General features: G+C 46.7%; 1 protein-coding gene across 1 annotated transcript; it reads right to left on the bottom strand.

Annotated features, from left to right (window-relative positions):
• Window positions 1–54: 54 nt before the first annotated feature.
• Window positions 55–22,747, bottom strand: arid4a (AT-rich interactive domain 4A). Its single transcript, XM_086049217.1, has 25 exons — window positions 22,269–22,747; window positions 20,620–20,672; window positions 20,427–20,537; window positions 18,969–19,034; window positions 18,762–18,852; window positions 18,613–18,692; window positions 16,498–16,592; window positions 16,266–16,395; window positions 16,123–16,202; window positions 15,238–15,314; window positions 14,855–15,039; window positions 13,802–13,874; window positions 13,614–13,708; window positions 12,525–12,622; window positions 12,198–12,429; window positions 11,358–11,584; window positions 11,112–11,273; window positions 10,021–10,102; window positions 9,729–9,957; window positions 4,449–4,514; window positions 1,821–3,101; window positions 1,640–1,744; window positions 1,332–1,481; window positions 1,077–1,223; window positions 55–996 (listed from the first exon to the last, which is right to left on the bottom strand). The coding sequence occupies exons 2-25, from the start codon at window positions 20,623–20,625 to the stop codon at window positions 893–895; spliced, it is 3,972 nt and encodes a 1,323-aa protein (XP_085905343.1). The 5' UTR covers window positions 20,626–20,672; window positions 22,269–22,747; the 3' UTR covers window positions 55–892.
• Between the last annotated feature and the right edge of the window lie 558 nt (window positions 22,748–23,305).

Below are 23,305 nucleotides of genomic sequence, written 5' to 3'. Positions count from 1 at the left end.
ACACACACACTGCTCTCACACTTTGTTCTCCTGTGCACGCTTGCACAAACACAATTGATATTTAAGAACTTTATTGGAAATAGACGCCGCTGCGTCCAGGAAGTGTTTCCTGGGCTGCTGACAGGAGCGTACAAAGTCTTCTCTTAAAAATACTATAAATCATTCTTTACATTTTCGCATTTCATCTTATGTACACAAAAGTCCACGAGCTTAACAGGAAATGTCAAGTGGAGCAGAACCGAGAAGAAGCGAGCAGGCCACAAAATGTCTGACAAAAGTCAAGTTGAAGCGAGGAAGAGCTTTTTTTTTTTTTTGTCCAATTGGAGATAAAACTTACAAAGTCCTCAAGCTTCCTCACTGCAACACAATACAAAAACAAAACACCTTTATTTATTCAACTTTTTCATTTTTTCTTACCAAAATAGAAGCTCTACTTTCATAGAAAAGTAAAAAAAAAAAAAACATTTTTTTTTTTACTTGACTTAAAAATGTCCAACAATTCATTTGCATAAGCTCTGGCTCCTTCCCCTGAACCTGCAGCTGAACGTTGACCTCTCTCTTCAAACAGGGATAGGAAGTACACAGAGAGGGAGTGAAGAAGTGATGAACAGGACATCAAAAGGAACAACAAAGTTTAAATAAAAAAAAATTTAAAAAAAAGGCAGCAGGAAGTGAGGACATAAGAGGGAAGTAGAGAGAAAATTGACTGAAGGAGAAAGCGAATAAAGAAAGGCAGGAGGTTCAGGAAGTGCTCTGTGGCTGGCGAAGTGTCAAACAGGAAGTCAGTCCTTTTCTGTGGTCCATCGTGTCCAATCGTCCGTCAGTCGGTCGGGCGGGCGTCATCTGTCCGTCCCAGGGGGGGGGGGGGGGTCGCGGGCGGGCGGGCGTGTCATCACCTGCACTCCACGGCCAAGGTGCTCTGAGCGGGAGAGGCAGAGGATGGACTCATCGCCGCGTCCGAGGAACCCGAGGACGTGGACGCCGTGGTGTTGGACACTGACGGGAAACCACACGAGGCGCTTAGAGAGCACTTGCGGCTGATGACCGGCGTGCAGGCGCAATTCGCTCTTTCTTACCTTCCCGCTCCTTCTTTTTTAAGCGCTTCCTGCGTCTGTCGATGGACGCCACCTCGGACTTGAGGCTCATGTAGTATTTCCTGATCTCCTGCAGCTTGTCCTGAAGGAAGGAGATCCGCTCGCTGCTCGACATGCTGTCCAGAGAGTCTGACCAGGGAAAACCGCAAACGGTCACACGGGCAAACGCCACAGCCACCTGCGTGCATATCTGTTCGTCTGTGTGTGTGTGTGTGTGTGTGTGTGTACGCGCGTTACCGAGCTGGAAGGTCCACTTGTAGGCCCGCTGAGGGGAAGTGGCGCTATGCTTTTCTTTGGCGTGCGGCGATCCGGCGCCGGAGCAGCGAGACTTGTTGGACTTTGACAAAGACGAACCCCGTGACTGGTCCTCGCTGTCGCTGCTGTGACCTGATGACGGGAAAAGGGGAGGAGTCATGTCAGGAAGTGACATCATGGCAATGGTGGCGACAAATTAAGGACATGGGTGAGTGGTAAAAAGCGCTACGAAGGAAAGAGCAAGGATGGGACAAGGAAGGATGAGTCAGGGCAAAGATGGCTGCCCTCACCTGTGCCATTCTTGTCTGTCTTGACAGGCCCGCTGGTGCGCTTGTGGTTCCGTTTGTGTTTCTTGGAGGCGGGGTTTGCCTGACACTCCGACAGACGCTTCTGACCTGAGAGGTGAACGTTGACAAGGGTGACTGGACATTCGCATTCCACGAGTGGGCCTGGGTGGCGCGCGACACTGACCTCTGGCCTCCTGCGACGCGTCGACGTCCGGACTGGACTGGGCGTCCGGCGCCTCCTCTCCGCCTGCCTCCGCCGGCTCCGCCTCCATCTCGGGGTTGAGACTGGCCGGGAGGAGCTCCTCGCGGCGGGCGTCGCAGGTAGAGAGGGCGTCGGGGAGGAAGGGGCGGTGGGGCGACGGCGGCTGGGCTGGGTGCTCCCTGGCGATGAGGAGGAGGGGCTCCGAGGAGGAGGTGGGCTTGTCCTTGTCATCGGGGTCGTCCAGGTCTACTTCATGGCAAAGTAATGCCTCGGCGCCCATTTGTGGCTCCTCGCTCGGGATGGGTCCCAGGGCCTCCTGGGCCTGGGGCGGTGTCCCGAGTTGCTCCGAGGGCCGTTCCTTTGAATCCTCGCCAACTTGTCCTTGCACCTCGTCGGCCCTCACTGCTCGATGGCTCTTCCTTTCCGCCTCGGCGCCACGCAGGGGCGACGGGAAGGACATGGGCGAGACTACGGCACCTACCTTGGTGGGGTTCGGCGAAGACTTGGGGGAGGCGGGTGTTACCCCTTCTTGCTTCCTTTCAGGGCGGAGATTCAGCTCGGGTTTTTCCTCCTCCTCCTCACTGGCCGAGTCGGTGTCTGAAGGGGTGGCGGCCGGCGGTTCTGGGCAGAGGCGCGGTGCGGGGAGGCAGTGGAGGACCACCATTGGCTCATCCGGTCTCTTCAGGACACTTCGAGGAGGAGGCGGAGGAGGCGGCAGTGGAGGTTCGGGACTCGTGGCGGTGGGCGGACTGGAGATTTTAGGCGGCGTTTCACTGTTGTGAAGTTTGAGCGTGGGTGGCGACAAAGGTGGTGACTTGATGTCTTTTGGTGGTGCGGCAAGAGTGTCCTGCAGTTGGTCGTGCTGAGGGGACGAACCGCCTAGGGAAGAGGCGGGGCACACTTTCTCCATTCGAGTGTCAATTTCCTGCTCGTCCGTCAGCTCGTCCTTCACTTTGGGAGCGTCCTCTGCCGGGTTCTCCTGGTCTTCGGAGGGACTTGTGACCTTGGCGCCATCCTCCTGCGGCGTGCTGGGACGAGGCGGCGTGACGGGAGGTGGAGTCGTCGCCGGGACGGGAGGTTGAGTCGTCGCCGTGACGGGAGGCTGAGTCGTCGCCGGGACGGCAGCCTCGTTCGACTCCCCCTCTTTTACTTCAGACGCGCCACCCCCCTGCTCCCCCTTCTCGGGCCTCCCCCGCCACAGTGTCAGCTTTTTGTCCGGTGGCTCTTCTGATTCGCTGTCAACCGTCGAGTTCTCAGAATCCTCTGCGGGGAGAGCGCATGATGATACTGTTAGGGTGACATGGAGAAGGGGGGGGGGACTAAAACCGTGGAGACAATGTAGATGTAAAATGCAGGCAAACTACAACACAATTATGGAAACAAAAGAGGATATAAAGGAAGCGCTAAAAATCAGCAGGACATGAATTAATTCAAAAAAATTAATTGCAGAGCCTAAATGAGTATTTTCAAATGAGTTTAGTGGTGCCAGATAAAGTACAAATACTTACCGCATTTTCCGGACTATGGTCTCATAGTTTGGCCGGGGGTTCGACTTATGTGTGAAATTATTAACACATTATTACCTGTATATCATTTCACATGTTATTGTAACCCACATAAAGAAACAAAGATAAATCCTTAATGCTATTAAAATGCATGAATAATTTAAACGTTTAAAATCTAATATTGTGTTAAATAAGTAATTAAAATAGTATGATAAGAATTTGACTGTCTATCAATACATCTACTTGCCGTGACTGTGGTCTTGCACACGCACGGAGCGGAGAAGACTAACAGAGAGATAATTACGACCGAATACATAAGTACTTTTGGAGACTTGGAAACATTCTCCATGGTCGGCGATAAACAAAAGACTTATTTAATCGATCTACGACCGTTTTGGTGAGTTTAAAGTTATCTTACCGGTTGTAAATTCCTCTTTAGTGCTTCGTTTATACAGGCCAACGCCGCAAACGTTTACTGGTTTACGGTTTGATTCGTGTGTTTTGTGCGACTTGTACTCCGGAAAATACTGTAATCCGTTTGTGGAATTAGAGTTAATGCATCCACTCGTTTTTGGCCATTTTGTCACTTCTGTCGACTGAAAATGACATCCCAGTTGCCCAGGGCTTAGCATGGACAGATGCATAGAACATATTCTGGAAAAAAAAAATGTTTGGGGTGACTTCCACTAAAGTTGAGTTTTCAGGTGTCTGTGTGTCTTGAGTTTTCTTTCCAGACGTTTCCTTTTTACTCTCTACATTGTCAAAATAGGCTACTTTTCCAACCTTTGCGGATGACATGACAAAAGGTATTTTTGGCATGAGCTCGTTTAGCATTTTTCATGCATTCACAATGTTAGCATTGGCATTAGCAAGTTTTAGCATTTTTTTTGTTCTTCAATTCACATTGTTAGCAACACAGAACATCACAGATGACGCTCCGTTTTGCTCACTCTCTGTCAGAGGCGGCCCGGTGCTGCAGGCCATAATAATGGGCCGCCCGAGGTACAACTTTAAGTAGATGACAAGAGTTCGAACATTTTTTTTTCCCTTCCTTAAGTAAAGAAGTTGAATCAATACGTTGTCAAACGACGCCATTAAGACTCACCGTTTGAGGCGCGGTCTGAGTCGTACATCCCGGACGTCCTCCTGGTCCTCCTGATACGTGGCGCGTCTGCAGAAACATGGACAAAGAAGATCAAAGACGGCGGATGAAACATTTGCGGCGTTGGCAATCATGTACTCAATTCCTGAACACTGTAAAATCATTTTTATATAGTGCAGAAAAGAAAAAAAAATTCCCTTATAAGGTAAGTTGTGCAGTAGCGTGTACACCAGACTCTGAATTTCGTTCGGATGTGTGAATCAACGACAAAGTGATCAGCGAGCGACAGTTATACTTATAGCGCATCGTTGTCAGAGCTGGCGGACTCGAGTCAAACTCGTCTCGTTGTGCCAATTTTAGGACTTCTGAATTCATGAGACTTGACTAGTCATATGGATTACATTTGAAAATCTGAATTTAAGACTGGGTGCCTTTTTTTTTTTTTTTTAAAGAAGCGCATTGTTGCCAGAGGTGGGGGAATCGAATCAGACTCGTTTCGCCAATTTTAGGACTTGCATAGCTAAAATTCATGTAAGGCTCAACTTTGAATTGGCATTGACCAGTCATACGGATTACATTTGAAAATCGGAATTTTCAAGACAGAGAGTGCCTTTATTCAAGAAAAGTTCGTTTTTAAGTCACGCAGGCTAGCAATCTGTACACCAGTGATGCAAAAAAACGCTAACGGAAGCCCGTTTCAAATCATAGGCGGGCCGGCCTATAGGCGATTACACTTTTTTTCCGGCCGGACAAACGGACGGTGGGAGGGTAGGCGATAAACGGACTGCAAATTTTTTAGTAAACTGCCCAGCTCTGTGTCTTAGCATAGACATGTATATACAGACTCCACCTTGAATGGGTTGACTGCTTTTTGTGCGTCCGCCATATTTAATGGGGCTAATGCAGTTAAATTGACTTCAAACTTCATAAAGCGACAACCTACCAAGAGCACACATTGGTGCCTCTACTTCATCCCATTCACACACACATTTGTGAAACCGATGGGCACCATAAGTGACACATGGCTGATGTGGGGCGGGAATCGTCATACCTCCAAAATCAGCACTTTTCAGGGGGCCCCAAAAAGAGCGTGTTCGTTCAACCATGAACATTGCATGGTCAAAGACGGCAAGCCATTTTCAACTATTTACATCATGGTCAATCATTTGTAAAAACAAATACATAACAGCTACGCACGCGTGGAATGACCACTTGATTAGATTTGTGCAAACAGTCAATTTTCCAGATGGTGACAGAGAAGGTTTCAGCCCAACACCAGCGTTATGTCGTTTTTAAAGCTGATGATTACATATCGCTGGTGTCGGGCCAAAACCTAATCATTTGAGTGAACTTCATATTTAAAAAAAAATATATATATATATCCATATAAGTCCACACGCGTGGGTGTTATTTTCACACATTATTGACCAATCTAAAGTGTTGAAAATGGCTTGCTCTCTTTTGGTAACAATGCCAATGTTGAACACACTTGCCAGTTTTGGGCTCTCCTGAAAAGTCACCATTTTGGAGGTACAAAGTTTTGGCCCGACGCCAGCCATGTGTTTATTCACATTTACAGTACATTTTATCAACACGGTAACAGTGTTAAATAGCTGTAAAGACAAAAACTAAACAAAAAAAATAGCGTGTGTTTTGTAATATTAAGACATGGAGACAATTGTCATCTTACTGGCACCGCGGAGAATGTGAAACGAAACAAACACCATGCGCTTTAAAAAGGGAAGTCAACCCAGACGTTTTTTTTCCCAAGAATATGTTCTATGCAGCTGAAACAGGGCATTCTGTTAAATATTGTGTTTGCGGAATAAGAGCTAATCCACCTGTTTTTAGCCATCTCTGGGGGCGGCCATTTTGTCGCTTCTGTGAACTGAAAATGACATCACAGTTGCTCAGGGATCAGATTTCGACCAATCACAGCTCACCTGTTTTCTGACGCAGAGCCATGACTGGCTGGATTTTGCTGCTTAACTCATATTCCACACACCTAATATTCATCAGAATGCCACGTTCCAACTAGTGGGCCTGTGTAGAACATATTCTGGGAAAAAAATACATGTTTGGGTTGACTTCCACTTTGAGCGCAGACTTTCAGCTTTAATTTGAGGGCAGTGGAGGAATTACAAGAGTCTGTATTTGTTGCCTCACAATTTTTTAAGGGACAAAAAAAAAAAAGTAATGGGTGAAATGAACAAACCTACAACGAACTTTGGCTAGTTTCAAATACTTATTTGGAAATGCTTTGTGACTTTTCGCAAGGCGCTGGATTTCACCTCTGCCCGGTGATGCTCGTCAGGCCTCGACTGCAACAGTCTTCAGCGCTTGCCTGGGGCTTCCCCATTTCACTTTTGCCTTCGGCGAGTCAAGCGCCCGCTTAGTCGGATTCAGATCAGGCGATTGATTCACTCGACCTTCGCAGGGCGTTCCACGTCTTTGCCTTCAAAAACGCTTCGGTTGCGTTGACGGTATGCTTTGGGTGGGTCATGTGCGCGGTCAAGCGCCATCCAACGAGTACTTAAGCAGTTGGCGGAATGTCAGCAGACAATCACATTGACCAAAAACGCTTCAGATGGAACTTTTGGCACATCACCGATAAATACAAGGGAACCAGTTCCGCCGGCAGCCATTGGTGCCCAGCAGTATCATGCTTCACAGATGAGGCGGCACACTCCGGCCCATAAATATTGGGACATGGACACAGTTCTCATCTTCTTGGCTCTAAACACCACCACAGTGGATTTGAGGAAGAATGTATGTAAGAATGACAACAGTTTGTGCCTCCCACTTTTGAAGGGAAAAAAAGTAATGGGACAATTAAATGCTCAACTGCTCCATGGCCGGGCGGGCACGGAGCAGTTGCCCATGGATGTGGATCCCTCGTATTCACTGCTGACAAAAGCAGGAAGGATAAAATCTCAAGTCTTTCGGGAAAGCTTCTCATCTGCTCATATTTGGCCAAATGCTTCAGAACTCAGTGGACGGCGGTTCACAGCGCCGATAGACAACGGCGCAAAGCAGACTGCGAAAGCAACAAATCACTTTTTTTTTTTTTTTTTCTTTTTTTTAATGTAAAGAAGTGTAATGTCGCGCAATGGCCAATTCGTTTTGAAATCCATTTTGGTGATGTTTAGACTCAGAAAGATGAGAATTGTGACCATGTTCCATTTTTTTTTCTCCTGACTGCACGTATATTCAAATTTCTTTCATACTCTGCGAATTGTTGCTCATCTTTCGAGGGGAACTGAGAATAACTTTTCACAGGTCAAAATTTGCCTTCCACCAAACGTTTTGCATCTGTAGCACGCGTTTTCCAGGGATGTAACGATTAATCGAAAACGGATTTCAAATGCTTGAAATCCACACCGAAAAAAAATTATGTTACTCCTGAGCTTTAAAGTTTTTTCCATTCCAGACGCATGCCACATTTTGAATGCGTTGATCAAATTACGCGCTTGCGCCAAAGTCATTGCGTATTGTGTTTGTGGATGGCTGCAGCACCGCACAGAGCCAAGCATGGGAGCGATTTACAAAAAAAAAAAAAAAAAAATCTAACCAACACTTGAGTGAATCGTTACATCCCTAGCATTGACAGATAAACATAAAACGCGACTGAGAGATAAGTTCGAACATATTTTCGAAGTCCAGGCATTACACCTTTGCTGGGGAAAGTCGCCAATATGGCCGCCAGGTAGCCACGGCAGCTAGCCCGGCTGCTAAAGCACGCCGGCATATCAAAATTGCGTTCGGGAATACGCTCAGAGCGTTGTTGGAATGTGCCGCAAAATGCACCCTTGGTCTTCATATGTGGTCTCAATCCTCTTCAATCCCGCTTTTTACGCCGACCGAAAGCAACGGTTGTAGGTTGGTTTTATAAAGTACATCAGGGGTCACCAACGTCGGGCACCAGGTAAGCCCCAAGGACCACATGAGTAGCTCCTGGGCTACTCACTAGCGAGGGGAAATTGTGACTTTCTAGGAACGTTGTAGAAGTGAGTGTAAACATCGGCAGAGATTTATAAGAAAGTGTTGCATGTTCTCGACTCAACTTTATTTTTTGAGCACTTTAAAAACAACCATTGCTCCATACAAAGTGCTATACATAGAGTAAAAATCAGACATACAAAAACAAACACTGATGACTATCATTGATTATGAGCACACAATAACATTGTTGAAGGTAATTTGAGCAAATTTGTTATTTCAGAAGGGTGTGTCAAAATGGTAGCCCTTCACGTTAATCAGTACCTAAGAAGTAGCTCTCAAGTTTCCAAAAAGGTTTAGTGACCCCTGATGTACACCTTCGGCCAGGATTATTGACACATGTCAGATAAGTTTGACCTGATTTGTTTGTTTCGGAGCAGGCCAAAGGCTAGTTTGGACAAATGCGATTTGTGTACGATAAACAAGGGTTCGCGTCACTGTTTCGGCTTATCCGTTGTTCTTGCGGTCTCTCGATATATGAGGTGGTTTTCAATGTGTTTGCATTATTTTGAAGTGTGTTAAAAGACCTTCAAAAATAAGTGCTGTAAATGCTAAAAAACAAAAAAAACAAAAAACGGGCCTAGGGAGTATTTAAATAGGGTATTTCCATTTCGCTGATTTGACTTATTGCCATTTGAAAGGGGTTTGAAAAGGGGTGTAAAAAGTAGAGATCGACCGATGTTTTTTTTCTCAGGGCAACTACTGAAACGATTATTAGTAGTCAAGGAGGCCGATATTTGGAACCGATATTCATTTTCAGTAAAAAAGAAAGAGGTTGCCGTCAAAATCTAAAAAAATTATTTGAAACTCAACATCTTTTCTTTTTGTGTGACTTTTTTTCCACGAAAAATAATTGGCAAACTAGAGCCACGGTCAAGACAGGACCAGAGACCCCTGCTGCCTTGTCATCCGCCATGTTTGTTCACTCCAAAGTCTCGCTTCGTCTCGAGGGGTTTTGCGAGATTTTCCGTCTGACGTGAGAATATCTGCGAAGGAATGTTTTTGGGGTTTTTTTTCTCGTCACGTGAGGACGAGGACTTGCGTCTCAGAGCTTGGAAGTCGTCCGTCAATTTTAAAATCCTGCCATGTGAACCGGGCTTAGGAGTGTGATGCTAATTCGCGAAAGTTACTGCGACTTGCTTAACCAAGTCAGCTTGGTTATATAGTTAACAATGCGGAACTTCCCCCCCCATCGCGCCACCACCACAAAGCAGCCTACTCACTCGATAGGGCCAAATCGAGCGGCTCGGGAGGGAACGCGAACGTGACGTTGGCGTGGCTTACTGTCGCCGTTGGCCATGTTGGGCGGCGTCTCGGTGCGGACGCTCTTGCCGCTGGACCGCCCCTCGCCGCTCGGCGTCTTACGCCCGGGCGGCGCGTTGGTGGGCGTGGTACGGATCTGGGGGCGCCCTCGCTTGGCCGCCACGGGCTTGGGCGGCGGCAGCAGCAGAGGACCGGCCATCAATGCCGCCATGGGGAGCTTATCTTCCGCCTTGTCCGCCTCCTCTTTGTTCTGGAAGCAAAGCGGAGAGGTCATCACAAGCCGGGGCGATGCGGACGGGTAACGGCAGCTCACCTTCACCTTCTTCCTGGTTCTCTTCCGGGTTCCTTTCTCGGCGGGCCAGATGATGCGGTCGGCCTTCACCCATTCGTCGTACCTGCGGGGAAACGCGCAAAACGTACGTGCGGGTCAGATCAAGTCTTCGAGACCTTGTCCACCCGATTCCGAGATTTGCTACGGGGTTGGACTGCGACAGCAGGCACAGGGTCTTCAAGCTGTCGTCAGCCGTGACTGCACTCCACGCCATGCGGAAGAGCAAGGAAATTGCTCATTGGCTTGAAAAGCCTGACGCGACAGCCCGCATGTGGGGTGAGGGCTTCGCGCCCGTGTGGCAACTTCAGAGGGGGGCTGCTCGGCTATGAAAAAAAATTGAACCCATTAAGGACGGGAGCACATAACCGCGTTTCTACCACTGGAGCCGGGAGCGCTGTGGCGGCTTTCTACCTTTAAAGCCGGGAGAGCGGATACGTCGGTGTCTTTATTTTAAATCCATGTTGTTTCTGTCTGCTACAGGGGCTGAGATATTAATTATTTTGCAAGTGTTGAATTTCTGGGAAAACTTCAGGTTTTTAAGGATAATTCCAAAGGCGAACGACGGTTTTGGGGCCTTTTAGGCCTTAATGGGTTTATCACCATCATTTTGGTAATAATTGAAATCACGATTATTCAAACGATCATTTATTTTTTTGGGGCAAAAAACAAGAAAATGTTAAAAGCGTAAAAAATATAAAGACGTATAAATACATTTCTTTTAAACACGATGTAAGTTCCAGACAAAATTGATAAAATGAGTTATAATAAAATGAAAAATAAAAAAGAGGTGCAAATGTATAAATTCAAGTATAATTTCCTTGGACATAAATGAACTTTAATAATCGTGTTTTACGATTATGCCAATTTTGTAATTGTGCAGTGGGATAACCGTAGTTAGAAATGAATTTTGATTAGTTGTAGTCGAGTGGTGGAAAAGCCTCGCGATGACCTGGTGATTCCAGCAACCGTAATGGGGGGGTGTATCCCTTTTCGTTTGCATTTCTTTTATCAAAACCGTGATGCAAAACATTTTCACCTGAACGCGTGCGCGGCGTCGGTTGGTGCGGACCCACCTGACGTTCCAGCCGTAGTAGTGCACCAGGTAGAAGTGCTCTCCGTTGTCGGAGTCCGTCTTCTTGATGTGAGCCTCGTAGATCTTTTGCGTCTTTCCCCGGCCGTACTTCACTCTCACCTTCGTCCCCGTCAAGGCGTCGCTATCCCCCTCGTCCTCACTCCTGAACACAATTTTCTCGTTAAAGGGGACATCAGAAAAACGGGTCAACCCTGAGCAATTGTGATGTCATCAAGAGAAGGCCCACCTGGCTCCCAGTCGCCTTTCCCGCTCTTCATCCTCGTCATCCTCGTCGTCGTCGTCATCCTCATCCTGCTCCTCCTCGTCCTCCTCGTCTTCCTCGGAGCCCCTGTCGGACCCGTCCAGACGCCGACGGCTGCGGCGCCGCGCGTCCCTGGGCTCGTCGCCGTTGTCGTTTCCTCCCTTGTTGGGCGGCTCCGCCTTGGCCGCTGCGGTGCCGCCGCGCCTCCTCCCCTGCGCGGGACAAGATGGAGGATGTCAGAGATGGAGGTGCAGCCATAGGGGCGGGCGATGATGTGTATCACACACACACACACATTTTAATGGAAGTATGAGGAATGCTCTATTATGGAAAAAAATATGAATCACAATTATTTCGGTAATAGTTGGAATCACGATTATGCAAACCATTTAGTTTTTGGTGCAAAACAAGAAAATGTTAGAAAAGTTAGAAAATATAATACATATGCATGTATTAATGTATTTGTATGTACATAAATGCGAGTACGTTCCTTTTGGACCAAACAATGATTGACAGTTGAGCGGAGCGTGGTTTTAGCGCAATCAGCGGACACACATCTAAGAGTCATTTGTCATACTTTGGATTTCTTAAAGATAATTCTAATAATTCACAACATTTAGTTTCACCATTTAATTCAGGAATGAACATTTGAAACGATTAGCAATCTTAGTTGTTACTTTTGGTCCCCAATTGCTATGAAAGCAGGAGAGGCCAACAGCCAGGTAACGACACCGGCGTTGATCAACTGCTCAGATGGGTTTCATTGACCGCACTGGTCGAGCTTGTGACAAGCCGCCCCAGATGGCAGTCGTCGCGGCGACTCACCCTGGGGGACGTCTGCTTGTCCTTGGGCTTGTCCTTGTCGCTTTCGCTCTCAGTCTCGGCGCCCTTTTCCTCGCTCTTGTGCGCGGCCGCGCTGAACTCGGCCCTGGCGGTTCTGGGAATGGTGGCGATCCTGGGAATGCTGGGCGGCTTGGGGGAGCGCGGGTTGTTGTGGTGGATGGTCCTGAAGGTGATGCAGGCCGAGCGGCAGTACTCCTCGAAGCCGAAAAGGTACCTGCGCGCGGGGTGGTGGGGTGTTTGTCTTTGGTGAACTTTGTCTGTCTTTGGTCGCCCGTGCGGCCGGCGTGTTGGTGGAAGTCAAATGCTTACTTTTTGTACGCCGTCTTGACGTTATACGCCGCCGCCGAGTTGAGGATGGGGATGCCGAGATCCATGTAGATCTGCTTCCACACTGTGCCACCCTCAATCTGATACACAAACGAGGTCTATCATCATTCAGAAATATGTCTGCATAGACTGCTTGTAAGGGTCATATTCGCATATTAGCAGTAAAGACAGACCACTGCATTTCATTTTGAAATTCAAAATACAATTTTACTGTTATGTACAAGAAACAGCCTCATTTTATTGTTGCAATACACCAGAGTAGGGATGCTCGATTAAGAAAAAAATATCAATCTAGATTATTTTGGTAATAATTGAATTCACGATTGTTCAAATGATCTTTTTTTTTTTTTTTTGGTACATAGCAAGAAAATGCTTAAATGTAAAAAATGTAAAAAGCTCCGTTTGGACCAAAGAAAATTCATAAAGTTTATTATGAAATTTTAAAAAAAGGTGCAAATGTATAAATTCAAGTATCATTTCCTTCTGTAAAGAAACACGTTGGATATAAATGAATATTAAAGTGGAAGTCCATCCAGAAAAAATAACAAATTCTACTTACAGTCAATTTGCATAGAAAACACTTTTAGGCCATACACAGTTAACAGAGTCGTATTCTTACACATCCCAGCAAATTATTTCACTGTGCAATTCGTAGTAGGGCAGCACGATATCAGAAAAACATCCAATATGGATGTTGACTGTAGCGATATTGAACATGGACCTAAAGAAATGACACTTTTAATATTTAATGAAAGAAGAAAATTTTTTTTCAGCGGCAAAATGAGCAAGCTCACATATGTGGTTTTAGCCAATTCATTGTAATTGATAATCTTCAACTATTGGGTGGTGATGCACATTTGGTCAAATAAATTCAGATAAAAGCAGACACTTCCAGAAGAAAATTGTCCGCATGTCTTTGCAATAGGCATTTTGCATAGGCCATTACCGCCATGTCGATTTATCGCGCAGCCCTTCGTTGGTCGCATTGAAACTCTGTAGCTCGAGCAACGCTTTTGGGCCCTGGCCCACCATTTGCCGATCCCCGACCGAGTGGACGCCGGCTCACGTTACCTTGCGACAGCCGCCGTGTTGGAACACCAGGCGGAAGAGCTTGAACAGGTTCAAGTCCTTGTAGCCCAGCACTGGAGGCTTGTTGATGGGCGTCCCTGATGGGGGACACACACACACGTGCATGCATATGGTCAGAAAAGCGGCACGCGTGTGTGATGGACAGCTGTCAATCACCTGCCCGGACTCACCTCGGTCCTCCATGAACTTGTAGAGCTGCTGCAGGAAGTGATCTCGCTCCTCCGGGTCCGGCTCTTCCTCGGGCTACACACACACACACACACACACACACACACACACACACACAGGTGTGTCTAGCTTGTAGGCATTTGTACATGTACAGGGTTTTTCCTACATTCAAAACATTGGAACATTGAGTAGAGTTGCCTACTAAGTTCACTTTCAAAACAGGATGGAAATAAAACAATTAAAAAAAAAAAATCAAGAGCGTAAAAAAAATATGAAGTTCAACACAGGACGTTTTAAAGTGGAAGTCAATTCAAACTTATGGAATATAGCTGTTTTTCGCCATCTCTGGGGCGGCCATCTTGTCATTTCTGTCAACTGAAAATGACATCACAACTGCTCAGGTAACCACCAATCACGGCTCCCCTGTTTTCTGAAGCGGAGCCGTGATTGGTGGTTACCTGATCCCTGAGTAGTTGTGATGTCATTTTCAGTCGACAGAAATGAAAAAATGGCCACCCTCGGAGACGGCTAAAAACTGGTAGATTTTGCTATATTCCATAAACACAATATTTATCAGAATGCCTCGTTTCAACTAGTGGGCTTGCAAAGAACATATTCTTGAAAAAAATATATGTTTGGGTTGATTTCCACTTTAACGCAGTTTTTGTTGAATGTAATGGCAACCCCACAAAAACAAAGAAACAAAAACAAACCACCAGCGCAAATACACAGCAAAGCTAGCATAGCTCATATGCTGGTCTATTTTAGGTGCGCCCAAATGTATAATGTGACTCTTAAAAGAAAGCGAGTAAATTGACTTTACAGAATACGTGCACGTCATGGCGCATGGCCAGGATGGTACCACCTCTGCCTCAATTTGAGCGAGGAAAAACCTAGCTGAAATGTAGCCGCTTGATTGGGTGCATGATAAAATTCAATGCAAGTGCATTTCGTCAGAGTTGGCGGCTGCGCGATTTGGTTGCCACGTTCGACGACTTTTCCCCAGGGAAGAGACGACACCAGCGGAACGATTTGCTGAGACTGAGGGCACCGACCTCCTCTTTCAAGAGCTTCCTCCTCTTCTCTTCCTCGTTGACATCGTCGTCCTCGCTCTCTTTCTCCTCGCCGTTGTCGTCGTCGTCGTCGTCGCTGGTGGACGAGTCCAAGATCTGACTCATGTCCATCTTCCAAACTTCTGGCACCTCCCTGCGCCTGGCAAAGGCCTGAGCCGCCTCAAAGCCTGGAGAGGAGCAGGACGAGGAGTCATGAGGTGAAGAGGCGGAGGACAAAAGAGGAGCAAGAAGGAACGATGGTGAGAAGAAGGGAAAGAGGAAGGAGGGGATGTGGAGCCATGAGGAGGGAGCCAAGACGCAAGGATGAGTACGAGGAGCACAGGAAAAGGAGGTCAAGGGGTGGCATTGTGGGAAAGGAGACTGACCGCGTGTGGTGGAAAGCTCCGATTTGTTGATGCTGATGGAGTTGAGGGGGTGCACGTTCCTCCTGGAAACCGTGCAGCTGCGGGGAAACAGGACGTAGATCAACAAGACGCTAGGGATAGAGCGATTATCGGCCAGGGCGATTATGGGCGTCGATATTCAGCATTTTGACAAAAAAAAAAAATACCTGACTGCCGATAATGAGTCAATTTATAACTGTGTTGAAATCAAAACAAAGATAAGTGAAAGCGTAACATGTCTGTCATTGTGAACTTTTGGAGGGCTTCGTTTACTGTCGAAAACTACATGGAGCTATTTAAGTTTTCAGACAACAAAGGTGTATATTGTTTAAAATGTATAGTAATAATTACAAAAAATAAATAAACATGATGTAAATCTGAAAAATTGATCAATAAACATATGTTCAAAGACGCTTCAAAGTTAAGAGGTTACATTTTTTGTTTTAGATTTTGACAAATATTTTCCTTTTTACTGAAAATGAGTATCGGTTCCAAATATAGGTTAGCGGCCTCCTTGACGACTAATAATTGGTTTCGGCCCTGGGGGAAGAAAAAAAAAAACAAATTCTATCATAAAAGAAGACTGGATTTAGATTTAATACATCTTTATTTTAACTTTTTTTTTTTCACAAAAACTCAACTAAACTACTCTTAAGCCAACCTGATTTGGCTGTTGCTCAGAAATGCTGTCTGTCTACATATTTTTGGAGGATATCACCAAATCGAATCTAAATGATCACGATAGATTTCTCTGCCCGTGTTGCCCAAACGTCTAACAAGCGTGGCCAGGGAACAAATTCAACTTGCATCTCAAGGCACCGCCACGTAGCGAGTAGGAAACGATTCACAAAGTGGACTCCAACTCACAACTTGGAGTCGCTGAAGGATCGAACCAGACACTGATCCTTCTTCACCACCAACTCGTCGTTGCAGCTGGGAGACACCACCTAAACGCACACGTCAAGAGGTGTTCACACATGACGCAAACGCACGCCATTGGTGGCTTTTACCAGTGCCAGGAAACAGGAGGCGGGCTGGTCCTCCTTGACGCTGCAGACTTTCCCCAGCAGCTCATCGTTCAGCCTTCTGCGGTCATCCTCGTCGTCTTCGCTGGACGACGACTCGTTCTCCTCGTCCGCCCTGAGCCGCGCCAGACAGTCGGTCGGTCAGTCAGCGCCCCCGCTTTCACGCTCAAGCCCCCGCCCCACTTTTTAACAATCAAATCTTCTCGCAATGACTCACACGGCCTGCGAGGAACGACGCCCGCGATTGGACTTCTTTCCGATGACCGGAGTGCCAAAGTGTTCCGGGTTGGTCAGAGGAAGCTGGTCCAGCGTCTGAGGAGGAAGACGACGAAAACCAATGAGCACGGGACAAGACAATGAACGACAGGAGGAGAACACGGAGGCGGGCAAGAAGAACGAAGGGGAGGAAACGGGCAGCCAGAAATGCGTCGAGTACAAAACGCTCAACGAGAAGAACAATGGGTAGCAGAGAAGAGGAAACAAGTTAAAAGAACAACAACAACTAAAAAGGGACAGCTAGAAAAACAAAGAGGAGGAGGAGAACAAGCAGGAGGAAACCGAGAACGAAAAGAACGACGGCGAAGAGCAGGACGATAAGAAGGAAAACGGGTAGAGATGGAGAGTGGAGCAAGAAGGAAGAACAAGCAGGAGAACAAGGATAAGGGGCGGAGCCAAACAGCACCAAGCAGCAGGAGAAGGACAAACGAGAGGAGGAATAAGACAACAACAACAACAAGAAGAATGATCAGTAGAAGGGCAAGAACAACAGAGGAAAGGGATAGACAATGAAAAGTGGGGAGGAAAAAAAATGGAGAACAACAACAAGTAGGAGGGAGACAACAACATGGAGGAGAAAAAGTAGAAGGTGAGGAACAACAAGAAAAAGACCCCCCCAAAAAAATGAACACGTAAAGGCTGACCAATGCAGATTTTTTTAAGGCTGACGCTGATGGTTGGCAGCAATCAAAAAAAAACATTCACTGATGAATTTAACTTCAGATTTCGGCAATCGGTGTATGCTGCGCACAAGCAACAGTGACGTTTCTGGAAAAGCATGTCAAGGCCCTGACTGTCGGGCCACCCAAAGCTCACTCGTGCTGTACAAATTTTATACATAAATACAATGAAATCAACACATTTCTTTTGTAATTATCTAATATTGTAAATGTTGACTTTTATCAATAAGCAATTCTGGCACGTCGGGTTAAATTCTGCCAAGACTTGAACAAGATCCAAAGCTCACAAAATGGCAATTGTTGAATATCCCGTTAGATTTTGTACTGGAAAAAAAAAAAAAAAGTTTTTTTCCACCATAGATGCTTAAATAATGCAATATAAAGACACTAAATGTGAAACAATTATTGAAAGTTATTGTTTTACATCATGAATGGTGGCCAAAAAAAAAGATGAAATTGGAGCACCCAGCTTTTTCTTCTTTTTAAAAGGTTTGCGACAACCACATCATCCAGCCACGGAAGATGCGCATTTGATTAAACAGTCAGAGCTCCCTCTAGCGGACAAACGGCGTAAAGACATCATTCTGGGCGACACCACCACTTCACAGCATTTACTATTGCATGAGAAATTAAGAGTATATCGCCGTCCAACTGGGAATACTCCAGCCACATACAGTAAGTATTCCCACCTACGGACCGCTGTCAAATTCCCTCACTTGGAAAAACAACGTATGCATTCAATTTTCTACTCGATTCGTGACAACGGAAGTTCCGGTATCCGGAACCCGGAACCAATAGTGAAGCCCGCAGTGAGCGCAAACTCAAGCAGTCCCCGCTCTATACTACGGAAAAACTTTGACCGCTCCGCCATCATTAGATCAAAGGGAAATTCTCTCACTCCGAAAAAAAACAAAAACGTATGCATTAAATTTTCTTCCACTATATAACATTAACGATCGATTACTTCCAACGAAGTTCCGGTATTGTAACCGGAACCCGGAAGCCATAGCGAAACCCGCAGTAGCGCAAACTCAAGCAGTTTCCCACTCGATACTATGGAAAAACTTTGACCGCTCCGCCATCATCGGATCCAAAACGGCGACATGCAAGTTACTTCTTTGGCATGGCACCATTTTTGTTATACTGTACTGTATTTTGTTCATATACCTGTACTTTATAGTGCAGTTTTTGTTTAATAAAATTGTTATTATTATTATTATATTGCTTGTGTTGTTAACTTGTTACACATGTATTTTGTTAATATACAGGACATGTGACAATGCAAATATGATTCCTTACTAGAATACTTACTGTATTATTATTATTATTATTTTTTTTGGAAAGGGCTGAAATCATCTGACCGGTCCTGAACCCACCTCGCTCTCCGCAAAGTGTCGCTCGCCTTTCAGGCACAAAGACGACCGCCGCAGCGTCTTCTCGTCTCCATCGTCAAAAACTGAAACACACGGCGACACCTGAGTCAGGCGCTCGCTCGGAAGGCGCCCGCCGCTTCACGCGCACTCACCGACGGTGTAGAGGCTGGCGTCCGTCAGCTTGCTGATGACGGCCTCGCTACACATGCCCTCGTTGGTCTTCACCTCCACCGTGGAGCCCACCTAACGGCGCACACACGCGGTCACCACCATAACGTCATCATCATTATCATGAACATTTCCCCACCGTGGGATCAATAAAGGCATTCTTATCTTATCAGGGTGATGAAGCTTCTTACCCTGAGGGGGCCTTTGACCTGATCATCGTGGACCACCTGGCTGGTGCTCTCCCCTTTCAGAGTCACCTGCAGAGAACAACGACAACAACAAAACACAAAAGTTGATTCCAATTCGGTTATCAGTCGCGCGTAGCGCAACCGGACTCCTTATTAATTCTCATTGAGTGAGGGAAGAAAAGAAAACAAATGCTATATGAAATCATTGACGTCATTAGATTATGTCGTGCCATATGGACCAAATTGTACTTTCCCATAAAATGACATGAAATCGTTTGCAATTTTCTCTGATCTTTTCACCATGTATTCAGAAAAACACTTTTTTTTTTTTTCCTGGACGAATAATTAAATGGATTATACCCAGTGGAAAAATGCAATTCCAAAGATCTGGTGGTACGAGCACTGTTCAAGCAAAGTAGACCGTTGTGTACGTTGTAACGCGGTATCATGTATAACGTTGTTTATATCCATGCGTCCTTCTGGAAAGATATTTGCAGGGTGATGACCAATCAACCCACACTAACCCCAACTGTCACACTCGTGATGGAACGTAACATCTCGGGCGCTACGGTAGCAACACAGCTAACAATATTACACACTCCCAAATAATGCAAACAATAGGTTAGAAGTCGTCACGGAAAGATGCATATTGGAGGAATCCCCACCAACAATAAAAATGACAGCTTTTCACGTGTATCGTCTTTCGGCGTGAAATATGGCCGAATGTTTTAGAGCATCTGCTGCCTTGATACCATGTTGGAAAAGGTGCGACGCCAAATATACTCCTTGCCTGTGCCGTCTTTACTCGGAACGCAAACAAACAATCCCTAGGACAGCGTTCGACATGAGCAGTGCCGCCACAGTACGTGACTGTCAATCGGGCCAGAACAAATTGCATCAATAATTACAATGAAATCAAGACGTTCTGAACATTTTAAATCTTCATTCACTAATTTTCAATCCATCCGTAAGATATGGCTTGAGCAAGACAGAAAGATCAGAAAAAAATTGCAAAATGTTCAGTTTAGTCATAAAAACAAAAATAAAACACGACACAGAAATAATATTTTCTCAAAGGCTTAACTAATACAGTATATTATTAGGTATGCCAGCCACCCCGCCAAAAGTCTTACGACCCCGTTGGAATGAAACACTGTGTACCGGTTCCAATTCCCATCCCGATAAACTAATGCTAACAGGAAGTGTGGTTGTATAGGGAATCACTTAACTTCATTTGACTGGTGCGTAAATACTCTCTGTCTATAAAAGTGAACGATATAAAAATCTAGTGATTCAAAGTAAGGAAACGAGGGAACGATACCCATGGCAGCTACAGTTGACTTGAGGCCTGAAAGACGTGTATAATTTTACAAGTGCCCGTATAATGATTAGGAGTAGGGAATGAGTGAGCGATTCCTCCCGCAGTCGCCTATGTCACGTCAAAGATGAGAGCCACCTTACCTTGACCTTGACCAGCCTCTTCACAATCTTGATCTTGGCCTCGCAGAAAGCCCCTCGGTACTTGGCGCTCACGTCGGTGCCCACGGTCAGGTAGGCAGGCTCGTCGGCTGCCTGAAAAAAAAAAACCCCCACAAATGTCACATACAATAAGTACAGTAAATAATGACATCGCAATAAAGTCCAAAACACTCACCTTCATCTTTTGTGCTTATTTGAGGAAGTCCAGCTCGGGTGCTTTGTTGATTGCTGAGGCACAGGAGAAAACAGAAATGTGTTAGAAAATTGGGCAAACAAGTACCAGCTTATAACAACGCTATGAAAGCTAACTAGAAGCCGCAACACTTGATTGAATCTGCAGTCATCTAGTTATTGTAGTCCGTGAGGATTCTCAGTCATCTCGGTCTCTCGAGGCAACCGGCTGACTCTTGTTGGCTTCAATTTTTGTCGATTACCGTAAACTGAACAAGTGTTTCTTGGTCGTTGAAGATGCTACGTCTTCAAGCCTAGATGACAGAATCTGCAAACTTATCTATCACGAAAAGATGATTGACAACCTGCAAGACTAGGGCAACGGGACTCTCCTGGTTGTTGAAGAGGTTTCGTCTGCAACAACCAACAAGAGTCCAGTTGCCTGAAGATTGCCTTTCAACGCCTAACGTTAGCTGAAGAGAACCTTCCAAAGTTGAATCTAGTTATCTTCTAGTTGGTTATGTCTGTGTAGATTCTCGGTCAGCAATGCAAGGTCCAGGGTTGAAGATCTTACATCTTGGAGAGACCTGGATGTCTGAGCATATATATACAGAAATAAATAGCTAGAAGGTGATTCCAGGCTGTTGCGGATTCTACTTGTGGACTCTTCTTGGTTGTTGAAGTCGTTTCGAGTCCAGTGGCTTCAATCGTCCAGGTTATGGCAATACACGAAAAGTTGTACAGGGGACACTGAAAGACATTAAACCCAAGAAGAAATACAGTTGCGCAGAGAGACCTTGATAACTGAGAAAGTAGCCAGACATAACTAACAAGAACCTCAGGAGTATGTACACCCCCACCCCCCCACCTACGGTTGGATCAAAACAAATGTCAGCTCCCCTTCACTTAAAACAGGGAGTTTTCCTCGGAGAGAGCCGACCAGCCCATCTGGCCAGCCAGCAGCGGCCGGTTCGGTCGGGTTGTCCGTGACCGATCCGAGCTCCCGCTTGGAGCTGAGCTCCACAGTGAGTCACGTCGCCATGTCAGCTCAGCTAGCGCGGCTAACTTTAGCTCGCTCCGCTCCTGCCCTCCCCCTCTGGCTTCCGAGCGGTTTGGTAACGACGGTCAAACCGGGGGCGACGGAAAGCGGGCCAGCCGGCGGTCGGATGGCAGTCGAGTAACGACCAAAAAGTACTCGCGGGTTGAGGCGACGGCGGTGTTGGTGGTTGGTGGCTGCGTCCGCTCTCCGGCTAGCTGGAGCTAGCATGCTAAAGAGGCAGGCGAGCTAGTTTGTCCGCAGATTTAAAGCGTCTCGCTTACGTCCACTGGCTCGTGGGCACAAAAGAAACTAACTTTATAGCCGACGGCGTCATTAAATGTGACATGAGATGAAAGTCCGTCGCTTTACATGTTTTCATTTCATATTGGGTTGTTTGACAAAAGACACACACACACACACACAAGCTTTCACATTTCTTCAGTGCGAAAACAAGCCGTGGCTGCCATTCAATTCGTGGCTGCCGCTCGTGAGCACGACGAAAGCCGACATCTTCTAACACCTGCGCGGCTTCGCCGCTCGCCGAACTGGCGAGTGTTCCCGAGCGGGGCGGACGGCACTTTTCGGGGTCGTAAAAATCATCATTTTATACTCACGTTCAACGAGGCGTCTTGCTTCCCTCTCGCCCGGGCTTGCGACGCGATACACGAACAACAAGCTGTTGAGTCCCGAGCTGTGTTTCCCGTCAGGCCATTGGCGGACAGCTCGGCGCTTCTCGTCACCGAGCAAAGCTATTGGCCAGGGGAATACACGTTTTTAATTGGTCCTTACTCTTGCGCTTTCGCTATTGGTGGATACGAACGCGGCGCCACAAGGGAAATGACGACATGTGCTGAGTAACTTCCCAATAAGAGGAAGCGTGGGAGTGGAAGCTCGCCATTCGAGATCGCCATTGGCTGCCCGCGGTTTGCGCGAAGCGGGAGGCGCGACACGATTGGCTGAGCTGGCTTCCTTGTCTGGGCAAAGCCACGCCCCGATACGTGCTTATGGTGCGCGCAGTGACACACAGCGGACTCCGTAGACGAAATAGCCGATTGAACGCCATACGTTTTTTTTCTCGACACATCGACCGTAGCGATCTGACAAACAAAATTCAGTCACGTCACGTCGACCTCTCCTACACCGGAGACACCATTTCTTGAAATTGTTACCAAATGCGACGTTTGGCGCTGATTCGTGCGCGTTCTCGCGCAAGACTTCCGTCCAACACAAAGTGAACACAGCTGTCAGAAGGTGCACTTGAGTCGACTTTAACAGGAACACACGAGCTGCTTGCCGCGGGACATCAATGCCGAAGCTCGGTCGTGCCAATTGCGGGCGATCGAAGTTCATAAGATCGTGTGATTGTCGCTCCCATTTCACGCGTGACAACTGCCAAGTCGAAGTGGAGTCTTTCGCTCCCGTGTTTGGTGATGCACATTCCTCGACGCCACGTCGCGGGCACGGTGCCTCCACAACAAAAGCTCGGACTTGAGTTCGAGCACACAAACGTCACTTTGGCCCAGCTTGTGTGCTCATAAAGGACGCCCGTGGATCTGTCACGTTATCAAATACAATGGATGCTTTGACGTCACAAGACAACATTGACAGCCAGGCCATATATGGTCATTTGTGTGCCATGTGCCACTTGCAT

This window comes from Filicampus tigris, chromosome 13, assembly GCF_054856515.1.
Source record: "Filicampus tigris isolate MCC_2025a chromosome 13, RoL_Ftig_1.0, whole genome shotgun sequence".
NCBI lineage: Eukaryota > Metazoa > Chordata > Actinopteri > Syngnathiformes > Syngnathidae > Filicampus > Filicampus tigris.
The sequence above is the reverse complement of the archived record's forward strand: the minus strand, read 5'-3'. Positions and strand labels throughout refer to the sequence as shown.